General features: G+C 54.0%; 2 protein-coding genes across 3 annotated transcripts; both read left to right on the plus strand.

Annotated features, from left to right (window-relative positions):
- The first annotated feature begins 2,783 nt into the window (after nt 1-2,783).
- Nucleotides 2,784-8,101, plus strand: HOXB8 (homeobox B8). Of its 2 annotated transcripts, none has more exons than XM_003827501.6 (2): nt 2,784-6,161; nt 6,938-8,101. In XM_003827501.6, exons 1-2 carry the CDS (start codon nt 5,738-5,740, stop codon nt 7,243-7,245), a joined length of 732 nt encoding a protein of 243 aa, XP_003827549.1. In that variant the 5' UTR covers nt 2,784-5,737; the 3' UTR covers nt 7,246-8,101. The 2 variants fall into 2 exon arrangements, with proteins under 2 accessions (XP_003827549.1, XP_063454719.1); XM_063598649.1 differs by having other exon boundaries at nt 6,941-8,101.
- HOXB7 (homeobox B7) lies at nt 6,962-13,219 on the plus strand. Its single transcript, XM_003827505.5, has 2 exons — nt 6,962-9,932; nt 12,357-13,219. Exons 1-2 carry the CDS (start codon nt 9,533-9,535, stop codon nt 12,608-12,610), a joined length of 654 nt encoding a protein of 217 aa, XP_003827553.1. The 5' UTR covers nt 6,962-9,532; the 3' UTR covers nt 12,611-13,219.
- The last annotated feature ends 1,893 nt before the right edge of the window (nt 13,220-15,112 follow it).

Consider the following 15,112-nt stretch of genomic DNA (forward strand, 5'->3'; position numbering starts at 1 on the left):
AGAAATGTCTCAGTAGAAAAATTCACCTCCCAAAAGGACCCCAGAATTAAACTCAGTTTCAAGAGGCATATTTTTGTCCCTCTCAGACTGAGGGATTTCGCCAGAGCCTCTTATGAAGATCGCAGTTCTCGGCAGCCTGCGCTTCTCATCCAGGCCTTGGGATTCCGCTTCGGCGGGCCGGCGCTCCCGAGCCCGCCTACCTCAGGAGCCTTTCTCCAACCCAAGCCCGCAACACTGCGGCCCGCGGAGACCCTGCGAGTTGGGGTAGAGTTGGGAACGAAGCATGGCCCGAATGAAGGGAGCCTGCAAGTGAAAAGGCCAGGCCTACCCTCCTCCAACGAAAGGACGAACTGATCCAAGAGACGGCGGGAGGCAGGAGAAAGCGGAGCTCCGCATCAGGCAGGCCCGGACAGGCACCCTCCAAAGAGGGTTTCATTAGGGATACAAAATGAATCTGGCTTTACAGCTGGTGTAGACCAGGCTCCTGCCCCATCCTGGGCCACCCAGGCCCAGCCGGTGCTGACAGCAAAGACAGAAGGTCGGTTTCTGCCTAAAGCAAACGCTCAGCGAGGCTGGAACAGAGGGGAGTGCTGCGTGGTAGGGGCGAGGGCGCTTGGAGGGGCCTCTGCCTGCAGCGTCTGGGTCCCCAGCCCAGGGCTGCTTCTTTAAAGACAAACAAAGGCGAAGATGCGGAGGCTCGGAAGCCGGAGATGGGGAAATCAGTTGTCATAAAAGAGAGATTCAGAGAGGGACACCGCCAGAGTGCGAGGCAGAGAGAAGCCGGGAGAGGAATTCAATGCCGTGTGCGCAGCAATAAAATAATATGACCGCTATAAAAGTTTATAGCGTATAAATTTCTGAAGGTTAAGAAACTAAACAGCAGCAAAGCAAACAGCGAGGGGAAACTTTCCGGAGCTGAGAGAGCCGCATTTGGGCCGGGGCTCCCGGCCTGGCGGGGAATGCGTGGGCCCCGCTCCGGCAGCCTTCACCCTCACCCGCACAGAACACGGGGCTCCGGGCTTCCGGGGCGGGGGGTGGCAGGCGGCAGAGAGGGAGAAGAGAGAAGCCGGGAAAGAACACTTTGTTGTCGCAAATGCTTCAGAAATTGCAACTGGGGCTCTTGTCTTTGTTCTTCACACCCCCTCCAGAATCAGGCGTCGGAAACGAGGAGCCTCCTGCGCGCGCGCGCGCACACACACACACACACACACACAGACACACTCAGGTCCGGCGGGGCCAGACGTCTGGGCGCGGGCAGCCTCTTGATTCTTTTACAGTCTCATCCTATCCTCTCAGGCCTCCTCTCCCCCGACAAAAAGCCCAACTGTTTCTCCTCAGAATTTGAAACAATCGCGTGGAGTTTGAAAAGTGCTCGGTCCCCCTTTTTACAGGCCATAAAGGGCGCACTGCTTTGCGGTCTCCGCTAGAAATTAGGGGCAGGGGTGGGAGGTGTACGTAGAAAGAAAAAAGCTTAGGGCTTCTTTTTTTTCCTCCCCTCTGTTGTGTTTTTTTTCTATTTTTTAGCTTATCTACACAATTTCATGAACCGTTTCCTGATTCCGATGCCCACTCCCTATCCCTCCCCTTTTACTGCTAGTTATGAAAGTTTCTCCTGCTGGCCACCTCTGCGGCTGCTCTCCCAGAAAACTGGTGGAGCCGGTGGCTGCGGCGCCTTTTCTCAGAGCAGCCGCTAGATGGCACCCTTGCTCCATGTGAAACTCCCTGGAGCTGCAGCTGCGGATGTCTGCTCCCGGCACCGCGCCTTGGTCGGCCCTGAATCCAGGAACTGAGTGCTACCAGAAGTCATGAATAATTTGTACCTAATAAAAAAAAATAGGGCTCGTTATGGCCTTACCCCCATTTTATAGATTTCAGTTATAGTAGTGTTCCCCCATCTCCTCAAATGGTCAATTTTCTGAATTTTCCCCAAGAGGAGGGCTCAGTGATTCTCACCCAGTTGCTGTGTTCGGTGGGGCAACAAATGCGTGAAAACGGGGAATAATAGTAATAATAGGAATAATGGGTCCAAATCCAAAAGGAGAATTGATTCGAAACAACGAGATTTTCCGTGAAAGGAGGCGAAAGGAATGTCCTTGGATGCGGGTCAGCAGGTCAGGTGAGAGGGGCTAGCCGGCAAAAGAAGGTAGGATGGAAAGGAAGCTGCCCATCGGCTGGAGGGAAAATCACGTAAGCCAGCCCGAGACCCCCCAGTTTGTGTGTGGGGGGGAATGGAGCCATAGCTTTTGTGGGGATTCGGAGATGCCCAAAGCCGGCAGGGCGGCTTCGCACGGGCGCAGGCTCTGGAGCCTTTGTATGAGTCCAGGGCTGGGCTGGGCTCGCGCAGGGCGACCTAGGCACGGGGCAGGGGCTCCCCAGGGCAGCAGGGTGCGGGAAGGCTCGGATGTGGTCTCTGGATGCTTTGCGCGCTCCCAAAGAACGCGCGTTTTCCCATGGGCGCGAAGGCGGGCGCGGCGTCAGGACGCAGGAGCTCTGTTCTCCCTGGGTTCCTGGGCTTCCAGGTGAGAGGTGCGGCTTCAGTGCGCCTTGGCCCTGGCCGCAGGCAAACCTGGGGGCGCCGGTCCTTTCCTCATTGAGCAGCTGGAGGTCTGGACTCCGGGCACTTTCGTTCTGAGACCCGCACCCTGGTTGTCCACAGCCCCTTGCATTCCAAATCTCCTGTGTCCTCCCGGCCCCGCCGGATCCCTGCCTTCCATCCGACAAACCTGCGCCAGCAATAGATACTCCCACCCCCTCAAAATCACCCCAGCTGCAGCCTCTCCTCTCCCCCACCAGGACTTAGTGCAAGGAGGTAAGCGGAGTTTCTCCTCAACTTGAGTTTCTCTAATAAATCTGCGCTCCGCTGGGTGTTTATAAATTGTCTCCTCGCTCTTTCGTTTTTTTTTTTTTTCCTATAATAGAAACATTTTCCTTCCATCAGGAATTTCTGGCACGGTGTAGAGATGATTTAGAACAAGCCATTGAATTTGTACCTCGCCGGTGAGTTTTCAAATAATGACCATAAAATCCTCTGCACTTGATAAAAATGTTTGCTTCGGCAACAATTTAACTCGGCCCTCCGTTGCCTCACGGTCCCCTCAGCCACGAGCTGAAAATTCAAAGCCCTGGTTCTCTCCACTCCTCCTCTTTTCCTTTATCTCTCTCCCGCTTCTAGCCCCTCTCTCATTCTCTAGGTTCACTTTTGAAGAACCAAATGACCTCACTGGTAAGGTTCCCTTTGGAAAAGTGATAGTTTCATTTTTACAAATGTTGGGGTGTATGGGGTCCCCAAAAGGTGCCCGTCAAAAAAAACAAACCACTGTTTCCTGAATAAACAATGGATTGAATATATTTGTAAAGCCTCTACTTTTGTTGCTCAAAATTTTCTTTCTCTCTCTCATTCCTCTCCCTTGCCAATCTACTGCTACAGGAGGCTACTGGTTCTGACCCTCAGACTGGGGCCTTCTAAAGCCTGGCTACCACCATCGTGAAGCCGGGTAGGCAGGGAACGCAGTGGCCACAGAGTGTGGCACCCAGTCAGCTTGTTCCAGCTTTCGGTGTTCAGACCTCTGGTTCCCAGGTCTGCAGGGAGAGCCAGGTTTAACTACAGGCTCCCCAAGGCGAAAGGAGAGAAAATGGGAGACTCAGCAAACTTGCTTTATCTGAATTCCACACCCAAGTCAGTTTAGGTGGTGACAGTGGCTCAAAAGGTCTTGGGGACACTGAGGACTAATAGATGCCCCCCCAACACATACTCTGCAGGCACTGCCTAGGGCGGCTGAGAGCACAGGACAGCGGACACGAAGGCCAGGTGCCAGGGCCTGATACCCAACCTTCTTTCCTTTTGATGCAGTGATGGGCTCAGTGGTCCCCTCTCACCCTTAGGCACTGCAGAAGGTGTGGGGGTCGGCCTGGGAAGGTTGGGAGCTATTAATAATTGGGCTTGGCTACTGGGTCCCAAGGCCTGGGTGCAAGTGTGGGGTAGCCCATTGGGGCTTCATCCCTCTGATGGCATCAGGCCCTCTCCCCTCATGCAAAGTCTGCCCTCAAAAGTGCTGATGGGCTGAAGGGCCTTCAGGAGACCCCCTTTTCAGCAAGCAGAGAGTGCACAAACCTGCAGAATCGGCAGTGGCAGCTCCAACTTTGCTCTGTGCTTCAACCACTGCTCATTAACCAGAAAGTTTCTTCTTCCCTCCCGTTCCCTCCTCAAGATCTCCCAGATCCCTGTTTCACAGAAAATTTTTGCTTATTTGTTTAATGAGAGGAAGTTTTGTGACTGGCCAGGGCAGGGCAGAGAGGGCAGGGCAGAGAAGGGACCTTTTGGGGGCTCCAGAGAAGGGGTGGGGGCAGGTGCTTGCCAGGACGGAAGGAGGTGAAAATCTCAGAAAAGTCACCGTTTGTGCCAAAAAAAATCCCCATAATCATTCTCATTTCGGCTTCGTCACCCCCACCGTGCTGCAGTCGGGCGGCGGGGGCGATCGAAGCTGCAGTTTTATAGCTGTAGAGGAAAGAACTCGTAAAATGCTAACAGCTTTTATGCGCTGCGGCATAAACAACAACAGACTCCGGCTTTATTGCGTTTTATAGTTTGTTAAAGAGTTTACAGCCGTTTTTTGGGGGGCCGGTTATCCAGCCAATTCCCTCCACACGATAGTTAAACCTTTATCAATAATAAGGAAATTGATCATTAAAGCTTTAAATATGACTACCTCGTTTGTTTGAAAATATGTTTAGGAGAGGAAGCTGTATGATTTGATAACTTGTATTAAAATACCAATTACATTTATAGGACCTTTTAAAACTCGGCGCAATTAAACCGTGTTCTTTTACATTTTTCCGAAGCGACCCTGACATTTAGAAAGACTCCAATTGCCTCGTTAAAATCGCGAAATTAACAGCGTGCCTACGCCTGGCGCGTTGTGTATGTGTGTGTGCGTGTTTTTTTCCGTGACTCCCCCACATCAGTCTTTGGGGGTGGTCTGCGAAGGTATTTGATTTGTTGTGAGGCGAGAGATATCTCATTAATGTAGGTAGTTAAACAGATTTAATCCGTATTCATTCTCTCTCACCCCCCTCTCCCTCTCCCCCTCTCTCTCCCCCTCTCCCCCTCTCTCTCCCTGGGTGTTTTTTTCTTCCCCTCCTTTTTTTTTTCCGCTCTCTCCTCACTCCCTGGCGCTCTCTCGCTCTAGCTCTCTCTCTCGCTCGCTCTCTCTCGCTCTCACCCTCGCTCTGCGTTCTGTCCGGGAGGAGTACGAAGAAGCCAATAGGATGCGGGGTCTCTAATGGATGCAAATGATCATGAAAAGACAGTGCAAAATATGAAACAACTCATTTGCAGGGAAGTAAATCACCGAAAACTGTTTATGAACTGGCATCCCTTCTTCGAAATGTAAAGCGAGGACCTCTTTAAGTGGCGGTATATTTTTGTTTGGGGGGTGGGGGGTGGGGGGAGGGCGAGCGAGCCGCGGCTGCCATGCAAGCTTAGACTTTTGGAGGCTTCTCTGTCCTTTTCTATTCCTGGAAACCACAAAAAGTGTGTCGGCTTCGAGATCTTCTTCGCCTTTTCTTTCTTTTCTTTTTTTCCCTCCTCTCTTTCCCTCTCCTTTCCTGGCGAGAGTGACTAGGAGCCGGCGAATCCGCGTTTTTTTCTCTCTCTCCCTCCCTTTCCCCCTCCCCACCCCCTCCCCAACAGCCCCCAACTATAGCCTCCGCCGCCGCCGCCGCCTCAAAATTCAATAAAATGAGCTCTTATTTCGTCAACTCACTGTTCTCCAAATACAAAACCGGGGAGTCCCTGCGCCCCAATTATTATGACTGCGGCTTCGCCCAGGACCTGGGCGGCCGACCCACCGTGGTGTACGGTCCCAGCAGCGGCGGCAGCTTCCAGCACCCGTCGCAAATCCAGGAGTTCTACCACGGGCCGTCGTCGCTGTCCACGGCTCCCTACCAGCAGAACCCGTGCGCCGTGGCGTGCCACGGGGACCCCGGCAATTTCTACGGCTACGACCCGCTGCAACGCCAGAGCCTATTCGGTGCGCAGGATCCAGACCTGGTGCAGTACGCAGACTGCAAGCTTGCCGCCGCCAGCGGCCTGGGCGAGGAGGCCGAGGGCTCCGAGCAGAGCCCGTCGCCCACACAGCTCTTCCCCTGGATGCGCCCGCAAGGTGAGCTCGCCTCGGGGCCGACAGGGGCAGGAGGGGGCCGGAAGGGCCCAAGGCCAGGCAGGGGGCCTGGCAGGCCGGGGCGCATTTCCTCCAGCTTCTGGAAGACTTGCCGGCTCCGTTCCGATCGCCTGCCGCTTTTCCCCTTTCTTTCTTATCTTTCTTTCTTCTTTCTTTTTTCTTTCCCTTGAAGGGGGTCGCTTAGAAACATTTCCTGAATCTATAAACCCCTCACCCTGCCTTACTTTTCTTCTTCTTCCCCTCCTTTTTTTCCCCTTTTACTGTTTTATGGGGGGTAGTGAAGAGAGGGTGGTGGGAGTGGGGGCGCTCAACTTTTGCACTTCTCAATTGCTTTATAGTTTAATTACCCTGAAGAAACTTTTCTTCTGGGGCAGAGGCTCTGGGGGCTTTTCAAGGTGGGTCCATTCGTCCCTACCCGGCTTTTTTATTCTTATTTTCCCCCCTCCTTCACATCCTTCCTCCTAAAGTTTATGGCACTTCTAATAGATCTGAACCACCTCCTACACAACTCTGGTGCTGGTTACCAGGGGAGGGGGCTCCCCTTTCTGGCTCCCTTAGATTCACTTGTGTCTAATCCCCCTCGCCCCTCCTCCTCCGCCGACCGCGGCCTTCTTGCGCCCCCCCGCACGGGGTAGAAGGTCCCCTGCCCTTATTATAATGGTCTCCCAGGCTCGTTCACGAATCTTCCAACCTTCTCCGTCCCTGCCCCCTCCCCCACCCTCCCCTCCCCTCTGTCTCGCCCTTTCCCCCATTCCCAGCAGCCGCCGGACGCAGGCGAGGCCGACAGACCTACAGCCGCTACCAGACCCTGGAGCTGGAGAAGGAGTTCCTATTTAATCCCTATCTGACTCGCAAGCGGCGAATCGAGGTATCGCACGCCCTGGGACTGACAGAGAGACAGGTCAAAATCTGGTTCCAGAACCGGAGGATGAAGTGGAAAAAAGAGAACAACAAAGACAAGTTCCCCAGCAGCAAATGCGAGCAGGAGGAGCTGGAGAAACAGAAGCTGGAGCGGGCCCCAGAGGCGGCGGACGAGGGCGACGCGCAGAAGGGCGACAAGAAGTAGGCTTCAGCTGGGACTGCCAGGGCCGCGGCCGCCCGCACGTCCGCGGGTCCCGGCCGCGCCGCCGCTGCGCGCCCCTGCCCGAGAGAGCTCTGGCCCCGCTAGCGGGGCCAGGAGCCGGGCCTCCCACCGCAGCGTCCCCCGCCGCGCCAGTCCCCGCTAGTGGTAGTATCTCGTAATAGCTTCTATGTGTGAGCTACCGTGGATCTCCTTCCCTTCTCTTGGGGGCCGGGGGGAAAGAAAAGGATTTAAGCAAAGACTCCCTCGCCCTGTGAGGGCGAGCGGCAAAGGCCCGGCTGAGCCCCCCATGCCCCTCCCCACCCCGTGTAAAAAGCCTCCTTGTGCAATTGTCTTTTTTTTCCTTTGAACGTGCTTCTTTGTAATGACCAAGGTACCGATTTCTGCTAAGTTCTCCCAACAACATGAAACTGCCTATTCACGCCGTAATTCTTTCTGTCTCCCTTCTCTCTCTCTCTCTCGCTCGCTCGCTCTCGCTCTCGCTCTCTCTCGCTGCGTCCTCATTTCCCCTCCCAATCCTCTCTCCCCTCTGCAACCCCCCAGCTCGCTGGCTTTCTCTCTGGCTTCTCTCTTTTCCTCCTCCACCCACCCCCTTTGGTTTGACAATTTTGTCTTAAGTGTTTCTCAAAAGAGGTTACTTTAGTTAGCATGCGCGCTGTGGGCAATTGTTACAAGTGTTCTTAGGTTTACTGTGAAGAGAATGTATTCTGTATCCGTGAATTGCTTTATGGGGGGGAGGGAGGGCTAATTATATATTTTGTTGTTCCTCTATACTTTGTTCTGTTGTCTGCGCCTGAAAAGGGCGGAAGAGTTACAATAAAGTTTACAAGCGAGAACCCGAGACTGGCCCGGCCAGCGCTCCTCATTTGCTCCCGGGTGCCTTGCAGAGCCGGTGGGGAGCCTGTCACCGGGCTCCTGCGCCTGCTGAGGCTAGGCCGCAGAGAGGAGGGGGCGGGGGCTGGAGGCAGGTGGTGCGAGTCCCTCGGCCCAGGGGCGCTGGGGGTGAGGGAGGCGGCTGAGCCTGATTGGAGGAGAGAAAAACGAGGGAGGGGAGCCAAGAGAAACCCCCTCCTCTCGCGTTCCGAGGCTGCCCGGCCAGGGAGGCCAGGGCGCCCAGGCCACGCTGGAGACCTGCGGCTGGGCTGGTGGCTGTGTCCCCCGCCACCTCCCTCTTTGTTTTGCTGTGTGTCCTCCCAAGATGTGTGTCGGGAGGTGGGGTGGGGGGCAGGCATAAAGGTGGAGTGCAGGCCTGCTGAGCACACTTTTTTTTCCCTCGGACTCTTGTTGTTGGGGGAGCAGGAGGAGAAGGGAGACCGCTCTTCCCTGCCTCTCCCTCTCAGGGACTTGGCCACCTTCGCTCTGTTCTGAGGCCATGGCTCTCTGCCTTCCTTCCTTCGCTGCCTCTGTTTCTCTGGTAGTCACGCTCCACTGAGGCATCCGCCTCCGGGAACCGGGAGAGCAGCGCGCCCGGGCCAACCTCCACCCTTCCTTTCTCTCCCCACCCTCCCAACCCCCTTTTTCTTTTACTTTCAAACCTTTTTTTTCTTTTTCTTTCTTTCTTTTTTTTTTTTTTTTTTTTTTTGCCACCAGAAACTGCAGCGTCCAAGGCCCGTGAGCTGGATCCTGTGCCCTAGGAGCACCTAGGAAGACTTGCAACATCTCCGCCCGCATATCTGGGGCACCAAGAGAGACAGAGTCGTGAGCCAGGCTCGCCTCATTCCTCGTCTTGGGAGAACCGGACCAACTTCCCCAAAAGGCCTTGCCGTGCAGAATTGGCCTGGTTTAATAAAGAACAGACCTGCCCCTAGCACCCACCCACCCAGTTGCGTGCATTCAATCCCTGCGTTTGTCTCTCGCTCGGTAACGGGCTGAAGAGGATGGGTGGAGGGTGACACGGATCGCCCCGAGGTTATTTTCCCTTCCACTCAATCTCTTCCTCCCCAAATCTCGCCTGCAAGCGGCCTCCAGCCCGCGGGAGTCGGCAGCGGCCCTTGAGCCCCCAGCCCCAATCCACAGGGCTCGGCTTTCCCATTCATTATTGATCATATTTTATAAATCCAACGCCACACAATTTTTTCCACATTACCGGGAGCCGTGGGGAGACGGCCCGGCCATTGGCGGAGGGGACGTCACGTGGGCGGGGTCACGTGGTCCGGAGAGGAAAAAGGGGGTCCTTTTTGGTGTAAATCTGGACTCTAATTCTGTAATATATCAAGGAATCTCGTAAAACCGACACTAAAACGTCCCTGCCTACAAATCATCCGGCCAAATTATGAGTTCATTGTATTATGCGAATGCTTTATTTTCTAAATATCCAGCCTCAAGTTCGGTTTTCGCTACCGGAGCCTTCCCAGAACAAACTTCTTGTGCGTTTGCTTCCAACCCCCAGCGCCCGGGCTATGGAGCGGGTTCGGGCGCTTCCTTCGCCGCCTCGATGCAGGGCTTGTACCCCGGCGGGGGGGGCATGGCGGGCCAGAGCGCGGCCGGCGTCTACGCGGCCGGCTATGGGCTCGAGCCGAGTTCCTTCAACATGCACTGCGCGCCCTTTGAGCAGAACCTCTCCGGGGTGTGTCCCGGCGACTCCGCCAAGGCGGCGGGCGCCAAGGAGCAGAGGGACTCGGACTTGGCGGCCGAGAGTAACTTCCGGATCTACCCCTGGATGCGAAGCTCAGGTAACGCCGCGCACCGAGCTGTCCTGAGCCCCAGGGGCCGGGGCACATTACCCTGAAGGCGCCTCCTTCCCGGCTGGGCGCCCCTTTCCGCGTCCAGAGTGCTCCCAGCCGGAGGTCGGCCCTGGAAGGCTGCACCCACTGGGCCGCGACCCAGCAGGCCATCCCCGCCCCCATATTTGCTCGGTGCTCTCAGGCTCGTTCTGCTTCCCGGCGGATCTCTCTTCGCCGGCACCACGGCGCTGCGAGCCCCCAGCCCGCCCCCACCCTTCCTCTCGGCCTTTTAGCTTTAAATATTTATCAGCAGCGCCGGCACGGGCTGGAGACGAGGCCGTTTGTCTTGCGGAGGAAGGCCGGTGTTTGCAGAGAATAGCCATTAGGGTCTCCCCCTTCTCCCCCCTTCCCAGCTAAGGATCTCAGCCTTGGGTGTGTCCCCCTGCCCCAGCTCGGATAAGGTATGGGGGAGGGGGCCATAGCGCTAAGCAATTCTCCCCTCCCCCTTCCTTTCCAGCCAACCCCGCTCCCCCATTATTCCCATCAGGACAATTAGAGGTGGGCTCTAGAGGCCTGGCGGGAGGAGAAAAGGACCCAGCCAGGGACACAGAGCTAGAGAGGCAGGTGGAGGGAGGGGGCTGAGGCCAAAGGAGATGAGCCTCCTGATCCCAGTGAACCTGGGTGGGGGAGTGGAACAGGAGAACTAGAAAGGGGCAGAGGCTTCATGGGAGTGCAGCTGGCTTCCTGAGGTGCTCTTCCTAGGGCTCCTAGGAACCCCTAAAGAACTGGCCAAGTTTGGAGGTGTCATTCCAGATAAGTGACCCTTTTCTTGGGGGAGGGGCTAGGACTCTCTGGAGCCAATTCAAAAATTAGAGAGTGCAGTTCACCTAGCCAGCTGCTGCAGAACCCCAAGAGGCTGAGGTTCCATGGGGTCCCTGCCGAGTCTGACCCAGACATCCTTTTCTGCACTGTTCCAAAGCAGACGAACTTAGGGGCTAGCCCCAAAGTCCAGAAGACCCAAGACTCATGGTCAGAGGCACCCAACCCAGCGATGGTCAGGGGCCAGAAGCAGCCCAGCTCTCACACCATCAGTATTAGTGGTTATAGGTCCCATTACCTGCTCCATAGTTTAACTGCCTTTCCAGTTGATTTATCAAAGCCCCATTTTTTCTGCCCATCAGCATTTCAGCTTGGCTTTTATCTGACTTGAAACTAGGGCCCCTAGCCCCTCCTCCCTTGTCTCCTTCCCAGGAGGGCTGACATCAGCACCTCTTTAAAGTCTCCTCAGGTTCTGGTCCTAATGCAGAAGTTCCCCTCTACCCTTCAGTCCCCACCACCCAGATACTCCATGTTCCATCCTATCCCAGGCTGCTGTCTCTCCTCTTCCCCTGTGCATTCCTGGAGGCCCAAAGATTGCTTTAGAGAGCTGGGCTGTCTAGGCAAGCAGGCAAGCAGGACAGCCTGGCCCTGGCTGAAGCGTAGCCACTCACTGGAAAAGAATCATCAGAGGGTCACTGCTGTCAGACCAACTCTTTGCTCCAAGGAAATCTGCAAATTCTTACCTTCTCATTCCACAACATGCTGGGGATGAGTTGGGGGGACTGGGCCTTTGAGGCCCCTTTGTCTCCTTTTCTTCTTGGGAAACATTCTTAAGCTAGGCCTGGCGCCCCACTCCAGGGTCACTTGCATGGTTTCTGTTGGTCTCTACTGGAAAGACCATCAGATCAGCATTCAGAAAAGGGGATTTAGGGTCCTTGACCCCAGAGAGTGAAAGGAGGATTAACCTCCCCTCATCCCACTTGCACCCCTTAGGTGCAGAGCCTTTAAGAGCCAGCAGATTACTTTCCTGGGTTCAGAAGCTCCAGGCTAAAAAAGACTTCTTGGATGAAAAATGGGAATGTTTGCCTTGAGAAGCCTGTAGAAAGTTCAGCAATTAGGGGAGTTTGCAGCTGGAGTAAGGGCTGGGGTATGAAAAGCCAGAATTTGGTTTAGTGGGAAAATGGGCTTCTTTGCCCATCGCCCATCGACTTCAAATCACATACAGGGTATAAGAGGGAGGTGAGCACTCTCTTGGCGTTTCCTTTTTTTTTTTTTTTTTTTTTTTTTGAGACGGAGTCTCACTTTGTTGCCCAGCCTGGAGTGCAGTGGCGCAATCTCTGCTCACTGCAAGCTCTGCCTCCCGGGTTCACGCCATTCTTCTGCCTCAGCCTCCTGAGTAGTTGGGACTACAGGCGCCCGCCACCACGCCCAGCTAATTTTTTTGTATTTTTAGTAGAGACGGGGTTTCACTGTGTTAGCCAGGTTGGTCTCGATCTCCTGACCTCGTGATCCGCCCGCCTCGGCCTCCCAAAGTGCTGGGATTACAGGTTTGAGCCACCGCGCCCGGCCGGCGTTTTCTTTACTCACTGATTTTCCTCTGAATACTGTGCGCAGGAACTGACCGCAAACGAGGCCGCCAGACCTACACCCGCTACCAGACCCTGGAGCTGGAGAAAGAATTTCACTACAATCGCTACCTGACGCGGCGGCGGCGCATCGAGATCGCGCACGCGCTCTGCCTCACGGAAAGACAGATCAAGATTTGGTTTCAGAACCGGCGCATGAAGTGGAAAAAGGAGAACAAGACCGCGGGCCCGGGGACCACCGGCCAGGACAGGGCTGAAGCAGAGGAGGAAGAGGAAGAGTGAGGGATGGAGAAAGGGCAGAGGAAGAGACATGAGAAAGGGAGAGGAAGAGAAGCCCAGCTCTGGGAACTGAATCAGGAAACTCAAATCGAATAGGGAAGTAAAAAACAAAACAAAAAACAAAAAAACAAAAAAAAAAACCCTATTTAAATGAAAGGAGTTTAAAAACATTTTTTAAGGAGGGAGAAAGGAGAAATTTTGGTTTTTCAACACTGAAAAAATACTACCTATAGGAAAGTCTGTCAGGTTTGGTTTTTTTGTACAATATGAAAAGGACATAATCTACCTGTTCTGTAGCTTTCTGGAATTTACCTCCCCTTTTCTATGTTGCTATTGTAAGGTCTTTGTAAAATCTTGCAGTTTTGTAAGCCCTCTTTAATGCTGTCTTTGTGGACTGTGGGTCTGGACTAACCCTGTGGTTGCCTGCCCTCCTGAGCCTCCGCCTTCCCAGCAGCGGCACCAAGGGGCCTTAGGGAGCCCCAAAACCTACCACTCGCGTGTTGCCCAAGCGCCTGGCTGCTGCTTCTTGCTTCCCGTCCCCCGGCCCCATGCTCCCTTTTACATTCTGTGTGTATCTAAAGGATGGAAAAATAAAACGCAATTAAAAATAAACAGATGCCCTATTTTCTGTGTCTTCCTAAAGCTGGGAAGGGGTTCAGGGTTAGAGATGAGTGGGCATCCCAGAGCTCCTTGGCTCTGACTTCTGATGCAGCTTCATTTCTGTGCTGAGTTTGTTCTTTCTCTTGGTGCCTCCTGCTCTGGGGGGCTGCCAAGTAGTGAACCCCGATATTGCACTCATGCATTCCCTTTACACCCTTTTACACCCATTGACATACATGATGCACACAGTCACATGTGTTTACAGGCTGACATCAAACATACACACTGTCACAGTCACAAAGAGACACTCATACCCATATGTTAACAAACATACAGGCATTCACGTAATACCAGCTTCACGCCCAGAACATAGGCATTCATGTTCACACACGCTCACAAGTAAACACACATTCACACTCACAGACACATTGATACCAACGTACATTCACACATTGGCTTATAAACACAGATTCACATTTGCCCCCAAGTAAACGCACTCAGAAGCCCACATGCTTAGTCACGCAAGCTCACAAAACAACAAAACAAAAACCTCACAGTTTCACAAACCCGCGTCCTCATTCAGGCCTGGAAACCAAGCTGCGGGATCTGGATCTGGGCTGCAGCCCAGGCACAAAGACGGAGCTGAAATCCAAGCTGCTAGGCCCCACATGAAGGAAGAGCGGAAGGGAAGGGAAAATGAACACCCAAATTCACTCTGGCTTCTTGGGTGGCGTTGCGTAGAGGCCAGGCCTGGGAGTAGAGGCCTCTCAGTCGGCGCAGAGCAGCCTCCAGCTAGGGCGCTCACGGCTTCCTGCTCGCACGGCAAACATTTTCGCCAAGAGCTATTCCTATATTTTATTTCGATTTATTTTACTTTCTTTGTCTTAATTTATCTCGTTCTAAATTGATACAGACGACCCAAATAAAACTTTAAAATAGGGGGTGGGGAAGGGAATGAGTCCGGGAGCAAGATCCTAAGAGGTACGAGTTTACCAGGCCGGTGTGGCCGCATCCCGGCCGCTCTCGGAGCCTGACCACTCCACGCCCGGGGCTTCCTCCGAGCCTCTCTTCCCGCTCTCCGCGCCGCCGCCGGCAGCCTGGAACCTTCTCCGCTGCACAGAGAGAGAGGGGGGAAAATGTTGGGGGAGGTTATTTCGTTTCCAGAATTTGGGCATTGGTAGGTCAACTTGAAATACGGGGTTATTTCAGGGGACCTGAAAAACCCGGGCTGAATTTTTATTTTATTTTTTGCTTCCAAACATCCGCTGATTGCAGGACCAAAACTTGGAGGATGGTGTCTATGCGGCTAGACCCGCTGAATTGATTTTTAGCATTTATTCGATTATAAACCCTGGATTGTTTAAATTTAAACAGACTTTGGACAGAAAGAGGGAAGAGGGTTGGTTTTAGGATAATCTGTTGAATTTGAATTTGTATGTAAAATGCTTTTAAACCTGCAGTTTCCCCCATTAATGACCACGTAACGCCCTGGAGAGGGCATGGAGCTGTCATAGGAAACCTGGACTTGCCTGCATTTGGGCGGGAGAAGCCAGGATCCGGCTTTACCCTCCCCCAGTTACTGGTTTCCGGAGGCGAGAATCAGGTTGTCAGACTATCTGCCTTGGCCCCCATCCAGGCCACTTTTCCTCCTGGGGCAAAAACTAAGCCCTAGGGAATCTAAGGCCCCCACGCCTGCAATGCTGCAAGCCTCACACGTGGGGGTCCTGCTGTCTACAGGGCTAGGAATGAGGGGGCCAGTTCAGAGGGGGAGAGGGGACACTGAAGCTTTCATTTTGCCCTTATGCAGGTGGCAACTCTAGACACCGTTTCCTGCTCCTGCCTCACCCCAAAATTGTCTCAGAACAGTCCCTATGCAGAGGATTTGGGGTAGACCTTTACTAGGAG

This window comes from Pan paniscus, chromosome 19 (genome assembly GCF_029289425.2).
Source record: "Pan paniscus chromosome 19, NHGRI_mPanPan1-v2.0_pri, whole genome shotgun sequence".
Classification (NCBI taxonomy): Eukaryota; Metazoa; Chordata; class Mammalia; order Primates; family Hominidae; genus Pan; species Pan paniscus.